Source organism: Leiobunum rupestre, chromosome 3, assembly GCF_980474605.1.
Source record: "Leiobunum rupestre chromosome 3, qqLeiRupe1.1.hap1, whole genome shotgun sequence".
Taxonomy (NCBI): Eukaryota; Metazoa; Arthropoda; class Arachnida; order Opiliones; family Sclerosomatidae; genus Leiobunum; species Leiobunum rupestre.
Window position 1 is genome coordinate 16,497,383 of NC_143386.1, and position 17,436 is coordinate 16,514,818.

Consider the following 17,436-nt stretch of genomic DNA (forward strand, 5'->3'; position numbering starts at 1 on the left):
TCCGGTGGACGGGCGGACCGCATTTGTCCCCCCCGTCCCGCTCACGCCTCAAAATCTTCGCTGGGCTCCCGGTCTTCTCAGACCCACTCAGCCCTTGTATCTTCCCAAGGTTAGTAAATTTTAGGCTGGTTACGCTGGTATCTTCCTTCCTTGAATAAAAAAAAAAACAAAAAAACTTAGAGCTTCTTTGAATCTGTTCTGCTTCTCATTCCGCTGCTGTAGTGTTTTTGGCACTTTTTGACTTCCTTGCAGTTTTTGCAGGTATGTATCCTTCAATAAATATCTTTTGCCAAGTTTGAATCTCCATGTGATATTGCGAAATAAGTGTTGTCAAGTAGAAAACCAATTTTCCGACTGGATTTCATAAATCCATTTTAAGTTAGTTACTTTTCAATCTTATTATGATATTTAAATTAAATGCCCTATATTACATTTCCCGCCTGTAATTTAACTCTGGGTATATAAGCATCCATAGTAATTTTTCTAAGGTAATCATTCTACGAAATTAGCGTATTCATAGGTCATGAAAGGGGGCATTTGTCCCAGCTATTTCCTTTCCCCTTTGTTTGCCCATCCTCCACATTAATTAAAATATCGGCACCAAATGGCCTTATCACTAACTAGCTAAAGTTAACATTTTTCTATTGAAATGTTGGTTTCTGAAATTACCCAAGGTACCACCCTAGGCCCAAGTCATCTAGGTACTTTATGCCAAGCCAACCAACAGCTCCCTACTCTTACTTTTACTGTGTTTTATGGTATTTATACATATCCTCAATTACGTTCTGTTATTTAAATAGCCTTCTAAATGGGCCAGAAGGATCTCTTTGGGAGGCTACTCATGAGAAATAACATCAACTTGGTTTTCTTTACACTTTTGTTTTAAAACCAGTATTTATTATAATTTTCTGTACAACTAGTGAGTAAATGGGCCCACTGTTTCAACCCTAACTCCTTGGTAATAATTAAAAAAAAAGAATTAGGAAAAATAGGGGATCTCTTAATTATTTTAAATGTTTCATGAATGGTGTTTGAGCTGTAGCGTAGCCAAGATGTGGTTTCGGGGAGGGCACACATTGAAAAAAAGTAAAACAAAAATAAAAAAATTATACATACAACCATACGTTTCGGGGGGGGGGGGGGGGGCACATGCTACCCTAAAACATGTCATTATGTAGCCCCATCCTGAAAATTTAAACGACTCTGTGGTCCTTTAATGCTAAATACTTTCATTTTGTAGTTGTTAGAAAAAAGCATTAACTTTATTTTAGTTTGTTTTTAATTTAATAGCAAATGATATGATCGTTCTCTAAATCGTTTCAAATCTGGATGGCCAACTGGAGACAATGATAGCAGCAGGAGAACCCCGAGAGTTCTACCCTTTCGGGAGGGAACATATTAGGAGCTATCATCCCGGTAAAGGGTGCTCCTCTGCTGCAACAACTTGCGCAAAATCATTGCCAAAAGTTGAATTACCAGTCCTTGATCAAGACTATTTGCAAAGCTCAAGGGGTCGGTGTTGCTCTCCCAAAGAAACATGCATTTTAATGGAAGGATCATCATTTGAGGTAAGGATGGAGGCAGCAGTGTTGAAAATACTCCCATCACTTTTGAAAAATCTTAAACGAGTGGATTTAATTGATTTATGTTTGATTGTCTTTTTTTGTGGATGTTAACGTGATTAGCATTACATCAAGATTTAGAAACAGTTCACTTGCAGCTTTTGAACTATGTAAAAATCAGGGAACTATTCTGTTTAGAATTTGAAAGCACTCCCTATCTGTATTTTACTTCCCAGTAATTTGGTCTCAATTTTTGGGTAGGGTCTGTATTGCTTATCTAAATTGACGGTTCCTAAGACTGATAAGCTAGCTAAATTCATAAAGTTAACAACTAATCTCAGCTGCCAGCATTTATTTGACTTACACTTCTCCCCTGAGTGCTATTTTACATCCATTATATAATATGTAATGCAATAAATCATAAGTATGCCATAAAGGTATTTTCTTCAATGAAACCATGTTCACAGGATATGATTTAAATTACGTCACTTCCAACTCTGACGAAAATTAGTCATCAACTTTGGGGAAACAAAAGTTACTGAAGTGGATTTTGAGAACTCTCAGTATTCCTCGTGTGTTTCTGTCTTTTTATAATCTATATTTTAGCTTGTGCCACCCAATCACTAGATTTTATTTCCATGATAGCCTTTTTAATTTCACAAGAAATAAGAATTTTCCATAAATTTATGGTCCACAAATTGTATTTACTGTGTGAAACAAGGTCTCATTGAAATTTTCTCTATAGAAATATTTCTATGGAGAAAATTTCAAGTATGACTCTGTATAACATGTGTTATACAGAGTCATACTTATTAGTAATTATGTTACATATGATTACATGAATAGGTATATTTCTCCTAACTGCCTGAAAGCAAGAACATATATTATATTATGAAACCGCATTTTTTTATCACAAATATTTGTGATTATAGAACGTATCTTAACTATGCCCTAATTTTCCAATTATTTTAGCAATATTTTGAAAATGACCCCCAAAATGTTGCATGGATTATACTTTAGGCAATAAAGTGTACTATTTTTTGTTTTGCAAAAGAAATAGAAATACAATCTTGAGAGATAATGGAAGTTTCTGCATATCGGCTTAAAAACAGCTGATTTATAAAATTAATTCAATGAAATATTTATAAGATTGATTATACAATTTCTTCCCATAGGGAAATGAAAAGTGGGTTCTCAAAGAAGGAAATGATGGTTCTGAAGAAGAATTGTATATTTTTGGACATGTTGTGGTTTGGAGTAAAAATAATGGAAGTGGCATGTTTAAGATGGAGAAGTCTTTTACATTGGATAGCCCTGTTAAACAAGTAAAAATGTTTTGACTGATAACCTCAGTGTTTTATTATTACACATAGCATTAAAATGTGTCAAAGTTATTTCGTTTAACTTAATTTATCTTTATGCAACCCTCAAGATATAAGGCCACTTGGTTAAATCTATCTTAAAAAATGCATGTCCTAAAAATCTGACACCCGCATTTATCACCCTTACCAAAAAATAAGTTGTCTGGGAACTACTTAAAGTTGGTTTTAAGTTTGTATTTGAGACATACCAACTAAATATTAACTAAAAACCTACTTAAAAACAACTTTACACCAACTAGACTAGACTTAAAACCAACTTAAAACTTAATAACGATCACTTATAGCCAACTTAATAAAGACTACTTAAAGCCAACTTGAAACTTTAAATCAAAGTACCAACTTATAACGAACATAAAACCAACTTAAAAAATAATATGTAATTTTCTGACTACTGAAAACCAACTAATTACCAACTTAAAGAAAAAGGTATTTTCCCACCAACTTAATAACAACTTGAACTAGTTTATTCTAATATGCTGACTACTTGAGCTTACTTAAAACCAACTTAATATCACATTAAATGTGTATACCAACTAAATACTAACTAAAATCCAACTTATTTTTTGGTAAAGGCATTGTAGTGTTATAAGTCTTATTTGAAGTTTTATAATTTCAAAAGAAAATTATTGATTAGTGTACGTTTTTTTCCACCGTGACTTATTTTATTCTATTTCAGGCATTATGGTGTGATACGTTTAAAAATAGCAGTGCTGTCATTCAGGATAAATCATTGGGTGTGTAATTTTAAAATAGTTTTATGTTAGTTGTCTATAAGATAAACTGGTCTCTAGTGGCAAGAGACATAGAAGAAAAAGAGTGTCTTGATGCTGCCGCCGAGTGCTATGAAAATATCCGAATTCTCCGTCCCTTGTGCATGATTACATTTGATGGGCGTAGCACTTTGAAAATGCGTTATTCATGAGTTCGCCCGAATTCCTACTAGGGTCGCTAGTGCCGCGGTTACTATTTTTTTTTTAAACCATTTTGAATTTGAACAATGTGATTGGTTCGCTGGTATAGGGGGTAAGAGGGAGGTTGATGAAGTTCGAAGTTTACAGGAAACCGAAGGTCGAAGCTAGGGGAGGGCCCAAAAAGCAGACTCTTTTTCTTCTATGTCTCTTGCTAGCGGTTTCATAAACAGCGCTTTCAACCAAGCTTATGAACCAGAAGTAAAATTTGGTTTTTATAAATTATGGTATCACTGAAAAAATTTCAAAGAGTTTAAGGGATAGTGAAAAATTTACCTACTTTTATTCTATTTTGCTTCTAAAATTAAAGGGAGTATCAATTTCCATACTTATGGTGAATCCACGATTTTCACATTTCTGCCACCAGGTATAACTGGAATCTAGAGGTTATTGGTGCTAATTATGTTAAAAAGAGAAGTCATAGCTGATAATTTTTAAATCTAGTTCATACACTATTTGAGCATAATAACAATCCTCAATCTTTTGTTGAAATAGATTAATTTGAAATTAAATAAATAAAATAGTAACAAAATTTTACCTACCTTCCTGGGAATATTTACCTATCTCTAAAATTCCAGTGTAAGTACCACTATCCAATTGAAGTCACCTTTGGAAGCTTGAGATTTGAACAGTAAAAATCTTGGTTGTGCATTCTGGGAGCCTGATTTTGTTAAAGGAAAAGTTTGGTTCCGAGTTTTCTAGCGCTAAAACTATAATTTACACTCTTAAGAAGAAAATACAAGAGAAGAAATTTTTTAACGAACCTTAATAATTAGTTATAAATTAAATTAAATTCATTAACGCTGAAATTTGGGTGCCGCCATTACCAATTTAAAAAAAATTATCGATCAGCCACCGAAGACACCAAGCACGAAACTATAGAGCCTACTCTCTCTTGCTCTATCCGAATAGAGATAAAAGCAGGCTTACCGTTGTACATGCTGTATTTTCAATGTGATTCTCCTCACAGACTCCTCAATCATTGGCGGGAGATGGTTTTAGACTGGCCAATAAAAATACTAGATTATAAATCATCTGTTGTGTTTCTTAAGCCTAGGACTAACAGTCTTTCTCTAATTTTTTGCAATTATGTTTCATAAATCTGAAATGCTTCTTGTAAATCCCTATGAAGTGGAACAGGAATATACAGAAAAAAAATGAGATGCGTATACGTTTGATAAGCTGTATAACGATATGTTCCCCTTACCAAAAAATAAGTGGTCTAAGAACTATTTAAGTTGGTTTTAAGTTTGTATTTGAGACAAATACCAACGAAATACCAACTAAAAACCTACTTAAAAATAACTTAACACCAACTTAAAACCAACTAAAAACTTACTTAAAATGTTACTTAATAAAGACCACTTAAAGCCAACTTAAAAAATAATATGTAATTTTCTGACTACTAAAAACCAACTAAATACAAACTTAAAGAAAGAGGCATTTTCCCACCAACTTAAAACCAACTTATTACCAACTTAACTAGTTTACTGAAATATGCTGACCACTTAAAACCAACTTAATATCAACTTAAATGTGAATACCAACTAAAAACCAACTTATTTTTTGGTAAGGGTCTAAAATATAAAATGTAATTAGTTAAAGTTACATGTAAATTTGAATATAAAATTACCTACCAGGTAATTGTCTTTGACGAGCGTGCAAATAGCTCCTATAAGTAGCTCTCAAAGCACGCTTTCATTGGCACATAAACTTATGTTGATTTTCTGTTTCCCTTAGTTCTTCCGGTTCCACTTCATAGGGATTTACAAGAAGCATTTCAGATTTATGAAATATAATTGCAAAAAATTAGAGACTGTTAGTCCTAGGCTTAAGAAACACAGCCGACGATTTATAATCTAGTATTTTTATTGGCCAGTCTAAAACCATATCCCGCCAATGATTGAGGAGTCTGTGAGTCATGTGACCACAAAGAGAGAATCACGTTGAAAATACAGCATGTACAACGGTAAGCCTGCTTTTATCTCTATTCGGATAGAGCAAGAGAGAGTAGGTTCTATAGTTTTGTGCGTGGTGTCTTCTGTGACTGTCGTGAACAGCGAAATAAAAGACTAGAACTTCTCCGACATAAAATCCGTTAAACCTTTTTCCTCTTATTTCAAAACAGAACTGGCCGTTAATTTATTTTTACACGTGCAAAATAACACCTTTTTTAACAGCAACCAAAAACTCACTTTCACGCGCGCGTGCGCTATATAAACATTTGAAAACGAATATAGGTACATGTACTATACAAAATTACGATGTGTACAACCGAACATTCCGCCCGCCTTGAAATAACGAATTTCAAATGAGATAGTAAAAGTCCGAAAAGTTACATTTGCATACATAAATAACCCTTAGTAAACAGTTTGAATACAATTAAAATCAGTCTAGTGGTAACTGGCATAATTTAACTACGGGTCTTTTCAGTGATTTGTCAGAGGTTCTGACAGTTACGACGCGAACTTGATTTTCTTGTCCTGGATGAAGTTCAGTGATTCTTGCCATTCTCCACTTGGTTGGAGGTAAATCTTCATCTTTGAGCAAGACCAAGTCGCCGACTCGTAGATTCGGTTTTGGTATAGTCCACTTTGGACGTTGTTGAAGGCGAGAGAGGAATTCATTTCGCCAACGGTTCCAAAAGTGCTGCAGTACTTGTTGGCCCAATTGCCAACGTGACAGGCGGTTGACGTTTTCAGAAGTGAGATCGGGTTCGGGTATTGCGGTGAGCGCATCTCCGATTAGGAAATGTCCAGGTGTCAACGCATTGAAGTCGTTTGGATCCGAGCTTAACGCCGTTAAAGGACGTGAATTTAAGCAAGCTTCGATTTGGCAAAGAAGCGTTTGCATTTCTTCAAAGTTTAGAACCATGGTGCCAAGAACTCGTTTCAGATGATACTTGACGGACTTCACCCCGGCTTCCCAGAGGCCTCCAAAATGTGGCGCTGCAGGCGGGTTGAAGTGCCAATTAATTCCTTCGTCTGCGAGCCATCGTGATACTTGATCGTTGTTGTTTGTAGAGACTATGAATTTTATGAATGTTTTCATCTCTCGATCGGCTCCTGTAAAGTTGGTTCCACAGTCGCTGTAAATATCGGCGCATTTTCCTCGTTGAGCAACAAAGCGTTTCAATGCTGCCAGAAATGCTTCGGTGGTCATGTCACTGACAAGTTCAAGATGAATTGATCTTGTGATAAAGCAAGCGAAGACGGCAATGTATCCCTTAAACCTGAGGTGACTTCGTCCCTTCATTAGTTTAAGGGTAAATGGTCCTGCGTAGTCGACTCCACACTTCAAAAATGGCCGAGCAGGATTTACTCTCGCTGGTGGTAAATCGCCCATAAGTTGCTTTACAGTGACTGCCTGCTGTCGTACACATGAAACACATCTTCTGATATGGAAACGTATGGCATCACGAAGACCGACGATCCAATAACGTTTCTGTAAGACAGAAGTTAGTAGTTGAGCACCTCCGTGAAAATGTTTTTCGTGCTTGTGTTGTATTAGAAGTTCTGTTAATTTGCTCTGTCTCGGTAACAGTGCCGGATGCCTTTGTTCGTATGGTAAGTTGGAGTGGCAAAGTCTGCCACCAACTCTTAGAATCCCATCTTGATCGATGTACGGACGCATCGAAAGGATTTTACTTTTCCGTGGTAATTCTTTGTTTAAAACTGTTGCTTTGGACGACCCGAATCCAATGGGATAGCGCCTTTTCGTTCTCTTCCTTCGATAAAGGTCCAGTAATCCTCAATTCTGTCGCATTTCGCGAATTGAAGACAAAACGTAGAATGTAGGCGGTGATATGAATGAGTTTTTTAAGCGCTGAAAATTTGGAAAGGAGCGTGAATTCCATTTGATGATGTGTTACTAACGAAATAATTCGTCTTTCCTCGGATAAACATTCATTTGGCTCTGAGAGTTCATGTAGTTCTTGCGTTGTTGCGGCGAAAATAAGGCACTGCGGTCCATGCCACCAGAGACCATGATTTCCCAGTTCGCTAGCGGATATTCCTCGAGAAGCGCAATCTGCAGGGTTGTTGTCTCCTGCAATGTGATGCCATTGCGCTCTCGGTAGTTTCTCGTGGATTTCTGACACTCGATTGGCTACGAACGTTTTCCAACGTTGCGGTGGAGCTTTCAACCAAGCTAGGACGATTGTTGAGTCCGACCAGCAATGAACATCAGCTATATCCAATCTCAATGACTCCCTGATCAGTTGAATCAGAGAAGCCAAAAGTAATGCACCAGATAATTCCAGTCTCGGAAGTGTGATTTGTTTGAGCGGAGCGACTTTGTTTTCGCAGCGATCAGTTGTATTTTGATTTGTCCGTTGTTATTCACCGTCTTCAGGTATACGGCAGCTGCGTACGCTTTCTCCGATGCGTCACAAAATCCATGCAGGCTAATGTCTGTAGCATTAGCTTGCGAAATGTGCCGTTGAACCGTAATGTTTTCAATTTCTGGTAAATCGGTTCGAAACGACCTCCATTTAGCTTCAAGTGGTTGGGGAAGTTGCTCATCCCAATTCAATTTTAGCTGCCACATTTCCTGTAACATCAGTTTCGCTCGAACGGTTACTGGTGCCAACAGTCCCAGAGGATCGAATATCCTTGCTGTATCCGAAAGAATCGTACGTTTAGTGATTGAACTTCTTGACGCTGGAGAAGTAACCATAAACGAGAAATTATCAGCCGAAGGAGTCCAATATAGGCCGAGAGTCTTGACTGATTCGTCGTTCTCGATGCATAGTGGCTTTTGTAAATCCTTCATGTTGGCTGGTAGTGTATCCAATAATGCAGCTTCATTCGACGCCCATTTCCTTATTTCAAATCCTGCTTGAGATGTAGCTTGAATGATTTCTGACTGAAGTCTTAAAACGTTCTCAATCGTTTCGTCTCCTGTCATTAGATCGTCCATGTAGAAGTCATTTTGTAAAGCCGAAGATGCCAACGGAAGTGTCTCTTTCACGTCATGGCCGAGTTGCTTCAAGACTTTAGTTGCTAGGTATGGCGCTGATGCGGTTCCATATGTAACCGTTAGCAAACGGTATTCGAGCAAGGGTTCGTGTGAGTTGTTTCGTCAAACAATTCTTTGAAGATCGGAGTTGTCTGGATGTACTCTAATTTGACGAAACATTTTGGCAAGGTCTGCTTTCATTACAATGCAATGTTGACGAAAGCGAATAAGGAGGTTGACCAAATCATCTTGAAGTTTTGGCCCCACTAGCAGATGATCGTTTAGGGAAACTCCAGTTGTAGATTTGGCAGAGGCGTCGAACACCACACGAACTCTCGTGGTGGTACTGTCTTCTTTGAATACCGCATGATGAGGCACGTAGTAAGATGGATTGGTTTCGATTTTTATTTCATTCGAGGGAATGAGTTCCATATGTCCAAGGGCAATGTATTCCCCCATGAACTTGCGGTACTCCTCATAGAGATTCGGGTTAACACGTAGACGTCGTTCTAAGTGAGAGAATCGACGGATTGCCATTTGTTTAGAATCTCCAAGTTTTGGTGCATCGTTTATCTTTGGTAATCGTACAGTGAATCTTCCTGTAGAGTCACGTGTATGTGATTCTTCAAAGTTCTTTTCACATTGAATTTCTGTTGGAGATAGTATTCTTCGAGGCTGGATGTCTTCTAGCTCCCAAAGATGTTTCAAATCTGCTTCCAATGTACAATGGTGGACCTTTATTTTCGAACTTCTTCCGGCCATCAGCAATGGACCGGAAACTGCCCATCCGAAAAGAGTATTAAAGGCACCTGGAAGACCTTCTTTCCCCTTGCAAATGCCATCTTGTAAGAGCTCTAGATACACGTCAGCACCTAGTAAAATATCCACTTGTCCAGGGCTATGAAAAGTTGGATCAGCAAGTGTTAAGCCTTTCAAGTGTAGACAATTTCCAGGATCGAACGGATTGTTAGGTAAATAATCCGTGACCTTTTTCAGGACGATTGCCTCGACGATGACCTCCGACGTGTTAATGATATTTGACTGAATATTCACCATGACACTGCCTTGAGAGGTGTTCATTCCGGTTGCTCCAATTCCGTCAACTGAGACGTTGAAACGTGTTCGCTTCAATCTTAGTTTCCTCCTGAATTGTTCCGTGATGAAACTGGCTTGAGAACCCGAGTCCAGAAGCGCTCGGGCTGGATAAAGTTGCTCGTCAAGTCCCTTGACTTGGACCATTGCGGTTGCCAAGATAACTTGGGTTGATCCAATTATTTCACGAGATGGGCATGAAACTACACTGGAGGTTGCCTTCGTCTTCGTTAATTCCTTCTCTTGATGTAGAAGTGTGTTATGTCGTGCGTTGCATTTCCTACAATGACCAGATTTGCAGTCATTGCTTTGATGACCGGTTCGTAAGCAATTGAAACACATGGCACTCCTCTTGACCATGTTCCAACGCTCGTCCGAAGATGCATTCAGAAAATTGGTACATTTGTATAGTGTCTTTCGTTGCAAAAGTGACACGTCTCGCTCAGAGCACCATGATGAGCCTTTGTACTCGGTCTCTGATGTAGTGGAGGCTTCGACTTGATTGCAGTAGTTGTAGGCGGAGCTGCTGCTAAGGCTCTGGCCCGTTGTTCAAGAAATGTAACGAGATCCTCGAAAGTTGGTCTTTCGGTCCCCCTCAGGGAAAGTTCCCATTGTCGGCGAGATTCTGAATCCAGTTTTTCCTTTACAAGATGAAGTAGTATGGAGTCCCAATGTTGTACTGGTTCTTTGAGAACCTTGAGCGCCCTTATGCATTCGGCGGTGGTATCGATGAGCGTTCGTAAAGCGGATGAAGATTCTTGGATGACGTTAGTTTGACTGAAGAGACGTTTTACGTGTGCATCGATGATTTCCCGGGTATTGTTGAACCGATTGTTTAAGATATCCCAAGCTTCCAGATAATTAGCGTCAGTTACCGGAATAGATTGAACTAGGAGCGCTGCTTCGTTTCGTAACGATGACTTCAAGTACTGAAACTTCTGAGCTCCGGTGAGCGATTCGTTGTTGTGTACGGTGGCCGTGAAGAAATCATAAAATGGAAGCCAATCGACGTAACCACCGCTGAATGATGGAAGTTCCAGCTTAGGTAAACGTACATCACTAGCTGGTCTGACTTGTCTCACTGGAATGTTTGCTGCTCTTTCATTTGATTCAGTGACGAGTAGGATTGTCAGATCTTCGAGTCGAGCGACTAGAGGGTTGTATTCATCTTCGTGATCCGCGAAGTCGTCGTCGTCGGGATCGATATTTGCAACTACGGCATCGTGAACCTCATCCAAGTCTTTCGATAGTTTTTCCACCTTGTCTACATACAGCTTCAAGGCGACGTCAGATAGATTCGTTGCTGTTTGACCCACCGCATTTTCAATCCTGGTGATCTGTCCCTTGATAGCTGCTCTTCTTCTCACCAGAACATCCATGATGACTTATGTTGATTCGTTTACGATCGGGATATGATCGATGGTTTAAACGGTTTCCAACGGAGAATCCACGCTAATTTTCACTATCTCTCACGGAAAGATAGCCGATTCGATGATTAGTTGAGGAACATAATCAAGTTGACGAATGTATCCGGCTTGACGGACCAAAAAATGTCATGAACAGCGAAATAAAAGACGAGAACTTCTCCGACATAAAATCCGTTAAACCTTTTTCCTCTTATTTCAAAACAGAACTGGCCGTTAATTGATTTTTACACGTGCAAAATAACACCTTTTTTAACAGCAACCAAAAACTCACTTTCACGCGTGCGTGCGCTATATAAACATTTGAAAACGAATATAGGTACATGTACTATACAAAATTACGATGTGTACAACCGAACAGTGACTGATCAATAATTTTTGTTGAAATCGGTAATGGCGGCACCCAAATTTCAGCGTTAATGAATATAATTTAATTTATAACTAATTATTAAGGTTCGTTAAAAAAATTTCTTCACATATATTTTCTTCGAAATTATAGTTTTAGCGCTAGAAAACTTGGAACCAAACTTTTCCTTTAAAGAATTTGTCTTTAGATTTTAAATTAAAATATTTCAACAAGTGGAGTTCGTTACAAGGCAATGTTTTAGAACTGAAATAGATTAAAGTAATTTGTTGCTTTTCATTCGGTTGATAACCAAATAGGTTTCATTGTCGCTAGGGGCTGCAAAAATTAAGGCAAAAAATATTTAAAGGACCTTATAATAAAATTGAGCCTAAGGCCTCAATGGAGTATAATATTCCACTGTTTTCATTATCTCTATTAAGAAGCAGAAAGACACATTTAAAATCACTAGTGCATATCCCATTTTTGATTATACGCTTCCTCTTACTCCCTTTGTCAAAAAATTGCTCAGTATAATCAGTTACCAAATGGCAAATGTTGCAAATATGCTCAAACTAAACAAGTTGGAAGAAAACGCTGTTCCCACAAATTTTGCTTGTAGGAATTACCTTCCATTTTTTCAAGCAGTTTACATCTTTGTACATTTATAGAAAGTGCTTTGCCAAACAGCATTTGTGTGTTAGAAAATTCTTATATTCATGTGATCACTGTAAATGGTCATGTTTTCACAACACCACTACCTTTTCAGGTATTTATTTTTGTATTTTTGTAATGAAACTTTGTATAAACTAAATATTTGTGGAAAAGAAGGCATGGTTTACATTTTTGGGATTTAAATAAAAATGCATTTCTTAAAATAAAGAGCTAAACTATTTTGTGGATAGTGATGTAAAATACCCGGTTATTTATAACGCAGGGTAAATACCTTGGGTACTTACCCGGGTAAATACCCAAAATACATAAATACCCAGGTGTTTATAAACACCTTTAATTTCTTTGTTAAATATTTTTTAATTTATTCAATTAAGAATATGGTAATTGAAAAACCCACAAACACATCAAGTTATTCTCATATTAAATATTAATTATGGTTTTTTTACTTTTTTTTGCAAATTTTACATAGTAACATTACATATGAGATAACTATTAAATATTATTTATTCATTATCTGGATGATCACTTGAAAGTTCAGTCTCTGCTGCCCCTGGCTCTCCTCAGACTCCTCATCATGACTATTTTATTACCAGGCTTAACACTAACAGTAACATGAGCAATTAAGGATTTTATTCATTTCATATGGGCCATTAAAACATTTCCTGATATACTTTGTCATTTTGTTGACATTAGAATGTTTGTATTCCTTACAGCAATATATATGAAAGCAACACCTTTATTTTTATCTTTGAATAACTCCCAGGCTAGAAATAAAATTGACTAATATAAAACTGCTTTTAAAAATGTAGTTTGCCCAAATTTCCCTACCTAATAAGCCCAAACCAAGCAAAATATGTAGACAAGGAGGATAACAGATAGCTCCACTCGACCCGATACTAACTAACGCCCTAATCATAAAAACCCTAGTTTTGGGTATTTACCCGTGCATGGGGTAAGTACCTGGGTAAATACCTATTTAAAAATACCCTACCCACTGGGTATTTACCCGACTTACATCACTATTTGTGGAGTTCATCTCTATTTGGATATTTTGATTGTAGCAAGAACAGCTATAGGGCTATTCTGAGACAAATTGACCCACCTTGTCAATAAAATTGTTTCTCCGGTTCTTTTGACTCTAGAAACAGAATTGTCGGTTTTCGGAAAGATCCCTAAAACTATTCTGGAGATGCAGATCAAGAGATTTTCCAATATTGTACCTTGGCTGGTGCTAAAAAATTACGTAATTTAAATTTTCCAAACCAAGTACAAAGAATTTATAACTGTAGACCATTACCAAAAAATAAGTTGGCTAAAAACCACTTACGACAACTTGTATTTCAACTTGGTTTTCAATTTGTATTTGGGACAAATGCCTACTAAAAAATTACTTAAATCGTCTTTATTAATCAACTTATTTCCAATTAAACCAGAATCAACATTTACATTTAACTACTTAAAAGCAACTTAAAAATAATATGTAACTTCCTGACTACTTAAAACCAACTTAAAAATAATGTGTAACTTCCTGACTACTAAAAACCAACTAATTACAAACTTAGCAAAAGAAGTATTTTCCTACCAACTGAATAACAACTTATTACCCCTTCAACTAGTAACTTTAAATATGCTGACAACTTGAGCCTACTTAATACCAAGTTAATATCAACTAATAATGTGTATACAAACTGAAATCCAACTTATTTTTTTGAGATGGATATTTATGGTGTTAAATAATTTTTTTATTATGCACATCTTTAATTGGAAAATCCTATGACCAAACTATGTAATTTGTTAAAATACCGAAACACCCATCATATAAACCTATGCCTAATACCATAAGTTAATGATATCTCTAAGTAGACAAATAAGCCCGTTCAAGGTGCAATCTTTGTCCAGAAAATGTGATGTCAAATCTTGTCTCTCCGATTTCCGCGAAAATGAAAGATTTGGAAAATATCTCGGACCCAGCGCCGCTGTGCGGTCGAGAATGTAACTACATTGGGCTGAGTGAAATAAACTAATAGCAAAAAAAACGTTCTTTTACCTCTGCGGGGGGAACGAATTTTCTAAGGGAATACCCAAATTTATCTCTTTTGGGGAAGTTCAAGCTAGCCTTGCACCAAACGGGATTAAAGAAACGTCAGCTTCGGCAGTTCCAAGTGTATGTTAAGGCTACTTTGATACGCAGTATGGAGAGACATAGGTCGATTTGGACAAGCATATCCGCCATAGGCAGCATACCCTTACCAAAAATTAAGTGGTCTAGGAACTTGGTTTTAAGTTTGTATTTGGGACAAATACTAACTAAAACCATACATAAAAACAACTTATTACCAACTAAAACCATACTGCCAACTTAATATCCACTTATTACCCCTTTTAACTAGTTTATTGAAAAATGCTGACAGCTTAATACCAACTAAAATGTGTATACCAACTAAATACAAACTAAAAGCCAACTTATTTTTTGGTATGGGTAGCCATTTGTCTACTTAGAGGTATCATTAACTTATGCTAATACATAAAGACCTTTATTTCTATGTCCATTTTTTTAAATTATGATTTTGTAGTTGGTTACAATATATATTTACTTTTGCACTGGTCTTTTCCAGGTTTCAAAAATTTGGGATAGTGAGTTTGGGGTTATTTTGGTTCGCAATCAAGTCACATCTGATGATATTTATCAAAAGTAAAAAATTTCGAGTTAAAAATATTTAAAATGTTTTCTTTTTATGAATATTTATTTATTAATTTTTTATACAGAAATGATTGGGATAATTTCCCTTTAGTTTTTAATATTTTGTATCCTCATAATGATATTTCACCAGTGGTAACTAGTAAAGGAAAGCTATCATACTTTTTGGATGTCAATGAAGAAATAGTTTTTACGACAAAATCACCGTCTTTGCTTGTCACATACAATAAACTTTCAAAACTTCATAATGTTTGGAAAGTTAGGAAAACTACAAAAGAGGTAATATAATATAAAATGTATAAAACTTAACTATATAATCTTTATTACTAAAAAGAAAATTACAAAAACCAAAAGGTTTTTGTTTTTTCTTCTCCGCCTTGAAGGCATATGTGCCGTAGTACCGCGTTTTTTCAAATTAAAACTATTTAACTTAACCCTTGTCCATTTACTGTAATATTTTGACCGTTGGTAGCTTTCCATTGTTCGATTGCCAAATTTACTGGCTTTATATTGGGATACTACATGTGAAGGTAGTATTTTTTAAGTGGGATAAAGTTTCCACTTAAGTCAGAAACCCCTAGCTTATGATACAATAACAAGCTCATTGCTTAGCGCCTCACAAACCGTGAAACCGCTACTTAGAATTATTTATACCTTGTCGAAATGTTTAATCATATTTGGTTCAAACTGTACTGTTTAGAAAGTTTAAGAAATCTAAAGAAGCTGCTGTATTCTTAAACAGCACTCTTTTTAAATAACTGTTGGTCTGATTGTTATTATATATTAGGAACAGGATATAACTGGTGAAAGAGCTAATACATCAAGTGTGCCTAGCAGTTTTTGGCCTGGTTTTTCACCGATATCTTTTCCAACAACATCTGCCTCATCAAAGATTGTAACTGGAAGTAGCACTCAGTCAAAATACTCTCATTTAACATTCTCACCAAGTCAAAGCTTCTGTGGCTCACCGAAAACCAAAAAACTTATTAGTAAATCTTCATTCACTGATCACTCCTCACCAACATCTAAAGTTTCTAGTCCTCTTGCATCGAATCTCACTCAGATGGCAGCAATAAGGTATGTGTACTTTTATCCGCTTAACCACTTGTATATTAATCTTTTATATTAATTTAATGGGCATTGCGAAAAACTCACTTAGCGGCTGGATTTTTTATTGCTAAGCAGATGCTTTGTTTTAAAATCACAGCTGATCTTATCACAATGTTTCCCAAAAATATTTAGCTTATGGGATTGTCAAATATAGAATTTCATAAATAATTCCATAAAAAAATGACTGAATTATAACTCTATGAAGCATTTTTGTATACTTAATGAGCCTGTAAAATAATCTAGACTTTATCAACGTTTTTCTTGCCCAATTATGGGTACCTCCCTCGTATGATTTAGCTACACTAAAATGTTTACAAAGCTGTTATTGTAATTTTTTAATTACTGCATTATTTATTCTTAGAGTTGAAGTCTTTAACCTTGTTTATTAAAACCGTTTTAGTCGTTCACAAACTCCGTTAAGAAGTGCTCACCATCGTATGAATTTCCCATCACCTTTGTCTACATCATATCCTTCATTTAGTCCAAGAATGGATCATCTAACTGGACAATTTTCAGAAAGCTTTATGTGCGAAGTTGGTGTTCCAATTGTGCCAGATATATGTTTCGAGCACTCATGGACTGATAAATACTGGTGAGCTTGATTTTTCAAATCTCTTTCATTGTGGGCTGCTATGGATAAGGTGTTCCTTGTAATGTTATATTTTAAACTTCTTTTAGTGCAAGCAGTAAAAGTGAAAAGGCTTTTTTCACAAGTGATATTGCAGGCCAAAATTTCCTTTGCATATTTCTTAAAGAAGAAAAAAAATTAAGGTAAGTAATGGTAACCAATTACAATTTATGAACTATTAATATTTGTTCTAATATATAACATTCTGATTTTCTTCAAAAGTAGTAATAATAGTAATATTGAAATATCACAGCTAATAGGCAAAACTATAAAGTCGATGGAACTCATGTGACTAATGGACATCGTTAACTCGTCAATAGATCTTTTTAAAAAATACAGTGATTATGTTAGTCTCATCACTTGCACATTTTTCTTTCATGGAGCAAGTACGAAAATGCACAAGCTTATCTGTGCAGCTAATAGAGTATCAATCTCCCACGGTTTTTCTTTCCGATTTTAATAGGCTGGGCAAGACCAAAAGAATTTTATAGTTTCACCTATTGATATTGTAAATTTGTGTATTCTTGGTTATTTGATCAAAATCCCGGAAATGTACCCTCAAATTCTCGTCAAATAATTTGACACTCTTAAATAG

At 36.2% G+C, this 17,436-nt stretch overlaps 1 protein-coding gene across 1 annotated transcript in view; it reads left to right on the plus strand.

Moving 5' to 3' along the window:
* Positions 1-302: 302 nt before the first annotated feature.
* Positions 303-17,436, plus strand: part of shtd (anaphase promoting complex subunit 1) — a 45,228-nt gene continuing 28,094 nt past the window's right edge. Inside the window, exons 1-10 of the mRNA XM_090167875.1 lie at positions 303-378; positions 1,291-1,568; positions 2,738-2,887; positions 3,621-3,678; positions 12,402-12,499; positions 15,021-15,097; positions 15,172-15,382; positions 15,891-16,180; positions 16,614-16,805; positions 16,892-16,984. Coding sequence (XP_090024001.1) covers positions 1,347-1,568; positions 2,738-2,887; positions 3,621-3,678; positions 12,402-12,499; positions 15,021-15,097; positions 15,172-15,382; positions 15,891-16,180; positions 16,614-16,805; positions 16,892-16,984 — 1,391 coding nt within the window. The 5' untranslated portion in view covers positions 303-378; positions 1,291-1,346. The remainder of the gene's footprint in view (positions 379-1,290; positions 1,569-2,737; positions 2,888-3,620; positions 3,679-12,401; positions 12,500-15,020; positions 15,098-15,171; positions 15,383-15,890; positions 16,181-16,613; positions 16,806-16,891; positions 16,985-17,436) is intronic.